This window comes from Etheostoma cragini, chromosome 6 (assembly GCF_013103735.1).
Source record: "Etheostoma cragini isolate CJK2018 chromosome 6, CSU_Ecrag_1.0, whole genome shotgun sequence".
Taxonomy (NCBI): Eukaryota; Metazoa; Chordata; class Actinopteri; order Perciformes; family Percidae; genus Etheostoma; species Etheostoma cragini.
Genome location: NC_048412.1, coordinates 22399179 through 22404075, shown reverse-complemented (window position 1 = coordinate 22404075; position 4897 = coordinate 22399179). Strand labels below are relative to the sequence as shown.

Sequence of the window (4897 nt, the reverse complement as noted above, 5' to 3'; positions counted from 1 at the left end):
TATGAGAGTAGAACAGTATCAGATTACTGCTTTTATTAGTACTTAGATTACACGGACAAATGTCCCATTCATGTCGTCTAACGGAGGGATTTGTCCCAGTAGTTATGGAGATGCTATTGTTTTCTTACCCATGAGACCATTGATATGGCCTATTATAGCACACCTAAACCTCCATTCCTATAGGTGTCACTATAGTCGGACATCCCCCTCCCCTCCCCTCGCCTGCCACGCTACTCCTCCTCCTACCCTTCCCCAAACCTCCGCGAAAGGGTGTGTGTTTTGAAGGTTGTATGAAGCGAAACAACATCGGAGACAGGAGCAGTCGTCACATGGCTTGACAGCACGGGACAAGCGTCGGAAGCCGGTGCAGAGAGCAGCACGCCGCAAGTCTTCCCCTTATCCACCCTCTGGGCTCAACCCCTAACCAAGGTCTTGTCCTCCTGCGAACACGATGGCAATGACGCATAGACGGACATTAATATCAAAAAGTTGAACTATAAAGTGCACGGGAAAAAATGCAATGTGGCAGCTGTGTGGCTTCTCTTCAAGGTCAGTATCTCAGCACCGCCGCCTCACGGACGTGTACCTTGGGCAATCAGAGGGAAGAAGAGGCGTGGAAGGGGATGCCGATGTGCCTCCAGCATCAACAATGACATCTTTCACCGAGGAGGACATTGATAGCCACTGACACAGAAACTTGTTAAACACCGCTGTAAAAAAGAGAAACCATCGAATAGGCTAGGTTTGCTCACTACATTCGTCTCAGTTGTTGTAAGATAAAGAAACTGTGTCTAGCACCTTGGCTTTTGCTTTCCTCAAACGGCCTGTGGCGGTGCGGCTGTTTACCTGGCTACAAGCAACAACTCTGAAGTCAAGCTAGCTAACGGCCGGTAACTGGCAGAATTAATGTTTGGTTCGGTTTAAGCTAGTTCACCCGACTGTTAAAGTAATTTAGAATGCTCGATGGTTGAAGAGTTACGTTGACGTAACTAACTTCCTTGAACTTGCTTGGTTTTCCAGCGGACTTCTACCAACTCATTTCTTTTCAAATTACATTGCCTTTTCTGTTTAACAACATGCCTTCGAGGACAGGTTCACACAGTCCGACTGGCATCGGTAAGAGTATCCCAGAGCGGGGACTGCTCCTCCTGATGGTTTTGGTGCTACTGGAGGGCTCCGTGCTTCCTCTCGGAGCTGCCAGCTCTCCGGATATCAGCCACCAGAAAAGTGTGGACAACCACAAAGTGGAGGACGAAAAGTATAACCACACTAAAAAGGCATTCCCTGTGCTCGACCTCGACTACCATCACATACAGACTCCCTTTGAAATCTCACTATGGGTGCTGCTGGCATCGGTAATGAAATTGGGTGAGTATCATGTGAACTTTACGCATGTTATTTAGCCTTTCCAGGAAGTGCTAGCTAAGGGTTAGGTTATAGTTGGCTAAAAGGTGTAGTCATTGCAGGTAACTTGGCACATGTGTAGCTAGCTAGTTTTTCAGATGTAGTTAGCAGCTTATTGAAACATAGAGGTACAGTCTGTTTTACCAGACTGCTCTTTGAATCAGAATTACATTATTGAAGAGAGGAATGGGCTCAGATAACTCCAGCAGCTATAGCATAGCTTATTCAACTCACATGTAAATGATTTGGTTCATGTTACAAGCCTGTTACAACACAACATATAGTTATTGTGGGCTCACAATAATTGACAAAAACATCGAACCAATCAATTTACTTTTGCTGGATAATCTCTGACCTGCCGTATGTATTCTGTATACTGAGTAAAGATTTTACTGACAAAACAAATTGGGCCAGAATAGCTCAATTGTGATGGTGACTCAGAGGGAAAATCTATATTGCTGGCCATGCAGACTACTCATCAGCTCTGTCAGCCTCAAGTGGAGAGGGTATTTTGCTAGTTCTGTCCTTACTTCTTGATACAGTGATGACTAAGTAGGATGTTGTACAGCAACTATTTGGCAAGTTTTCAACACAGGGGAACCTCCTGCTACTACGCTGTTGTGTGCCAAAGCCTGCCAAAGTGTACTTTCATGATTGTTCCCAATCCCAGATGTTACACAGTGAAAAACTTCTGTACAGCTCCTCTTTTTACACTGTCGTCTTCTGTGTTCTGGGCCCTCACCCATGTACTCCTCTTCCTTTCTCCACTCATGGGGCTCTCTTTTCTTTCCTTCTATATACTGTCCTGCTTCTCCCTCTTATATCAATGCCTTCTTGGGTTGTGCTTTTCACAAAACACTGTATTGTCCCCTGCTATCGTTTTCCAAAAGCCAGCAGCTTGTTAGTTGCCTGCAACATCAGGGGCTTGAGTGAGCAGAACCCTGTAGCCAGGGAGGATACTACCTGCCTCGCTGTCTGGGCAAGAAGCCCAGTGTCTCTGCGGAGAGGACATGCAGCGAGGGACCCCCTGGCTTGGGTGGCTCTCTGTTAAGAGCAGCTCAAGGGCATGGAATGAAAATGAGATATGAGGATAAGGAGAGAGAATGAAATGCATGATGGAAGTGCAGGTAGCAAAATGGAGGCTGAAAAGAAATGAGCCGGGATAAGTGTGTGCACTGACAGCCGCAGACATTGGTGACCTTAAGCCTCTGATTATCCCAGGATGGGTGAATGGGCTGTGAGTAATTCAATGTGGCTGCTACACTGCTCCGCCTTGGCAGTGTCTGATTCACATTCATGGACCTTATGTCTTACAAGCCTAAAAGCACACCCACAATCTGTTAATCTCTCAAGCAACCCTGTCAGGGGGCATAGTGCCTTCCTTCTTTACTTTTTTAGGCTTTTCTTGAATTGATTATACCCAGCGCTAAAACTATTTATACAAATTAAAACTCACGGGATATAATTTCACAAAGAATTTGCTCTAACAGTGTTAAAGTAAGCCTAGGTGGCAAGGTCCTTATTTTTATGAAACATCCTCTTTTATTGCTCCTGTGATTAGGCCACAGACCTGTGTCGTGCATAAATGACCTTTTTTTCTCAACCCCCCAGAATGTAGTTGTGTTATAAAGAAGAATGAGCTGTTAATATTTAAGTAGGTTGTAAAGCCTTTCAGGCTCCAACTTTCATATTAACACTTTTGTTTGATCAGATCTGATAATATTCACTAGTAAAACATGAGTGGTCAGTGGGACACAACCTTCTGTAATTACTGGTGGCTGTGTACCTGCTTGGTTTCAGTGTTTCCCTCCTTCCAGTGAAACTCTCTGTAACATGTTCAAGTTCCATTAGTCTCACCTTCTATTTGTAATTCACAACTGGTCTATTGATTTGAATAAAAGGTGTGTGTGATCTTTTCAACACGAATGAGAAATATGAAAACATGTTTGGTGGCTAGAACCCTTCTTTATGGAGAGTGTGTTGCAGATTATGATTGAAATTCATGAAACAGTTCAGACGATGCTATAGTTTCAGTGATTTAATAGTCATTTTCCTAGCAGTGCTGCAGTTTTATTACCGCTGTTTTCAAGACATTTTTTGCATTGAAAATAAATAATTGAACTCCAGCTTTGTTTATTATTAAGAGTTGTAATGTTTGAAATTACAGGAACAGCACAAAATGATAATTGCAATTGCACTGCATCCGTCTTGAAGTGAAATTCAAGCATTCCTCTGTATGGAATAACATTTTTTTTTTAAACAGTCAGGTGTTATTTTGTGTTTTTGTTGTTTATTTAGACAGCAGGGAGTTGTAACTGGGACAGCGTGTGTACTACACACAGGTCCAGGGGTCCGTTTCAGAAAGCACCTTTAGTGAAGACTCTGAGTTTGTAAACACTGAGATGAGGGAAACTCTGGGTTTTCTGTTTCATACGGTTATCCATCTTCACTAACCCTAACAACCGCGGTCCTGCATAAGCTGTGTCCCAACGGTGGTTAACAACTAGTTCAATCAAACCAGGGTTTTCCAATCTAGAGACGTGCACGTTCACATAAGAGTCTGTGTTTGCACATCATGACCAATCGCAAACATCTACCCGAGCCACGTATTTTACATAAGATCAAACTATAATTCTACAAAAATATGAAGAATACAGACACTGTTTTACAGGCAAAACGCAATACAGGATGTACAAATTGGCTACCACGGCTCAACAAATTGACAATGACACGTAATTCCCGCCACTGATAATCTATATCTTTCATGAAGATACCCATCAGGAAATATTAACGAGGTTGTCGGTCTCTAAATGTTTGAACTTTTAAGAGTGCACCTCTCTCTCTCTCCCCCCACGCACTAAGCTTTTTCTTTTTTTTACCACCCATTCAGTCTCTGGCTCCACAGGATTTTCTAAGAACTGTGAGGCCGTTATCAATCAAGTATTGATAGGTCAATAAAAACTGCTTTTACAGGGGTTGATCTCTAATCTCGAACATAACCTGCTCCCAACCAGGTTAGGTGTTCAGCATAAGTTACCACGATTGAAACCGGTAACAAGTGATCCACCGTTGTGACACAGAAAACTGTGTTGAATTTGAAGTTAACTCATTAACGGAAAATCTCGCTTCATAGTGCAGGCCTCAGGTTTTCTTCAATATACCTTTAGTTTCTCTCAGTCTCCTCCCTCTGACATAGGACTCCTTCATTTCCTCAATCATTCATTCAGTCTGAACCAGGCGCATTTTAGCCCAGTTTGTTTCTGCATAAATGAAAAACAGTGTATGTATATTTAATTATTTAATTATTTATTGACCGTTTGGATGCCGTCAGTGAGAATCTACAATGTAAATAGTCATGAAAATAAAGGAAATGCATTGAATGAGAAGGTGTAACTAAACTTTTGGTGCGTGTGTGTGTCTGTGTGTGTGTGTGTGTGTGTGTGTGTGTGTGTGTGTGTGTGTGTATATATATATATATATATATATATATATA

General features: G+C 42.6%; 1 protein-coding gene across 2 annotated transcripts in view; it reads left to right on the top strand.

The window, feature by feature from the left end:
• The first annotated feature begins 260 nt into the window (after window positions 1–260).
• The window catches only part of slc9a1a (solute carrier family 9 member A1a), a 27452-nt gene continuing 22815 nt past the window's right edge, over window positions 261–4897 (top strand). For both annotated transcript variants that reach the window (XM_034874017.1, XM_034874016.1), the window contains exon 1: window positions 261–1368. In XM_034874017.1, coding sequence (XP_034729908.1) covers window positions 1077–1368 — 292 coding nt within the window. In that variant the 5' untranslated portion in view covers window positions 261–1076. The remainder of the gene's footprint in view (window positions 1369–4897) is intronic.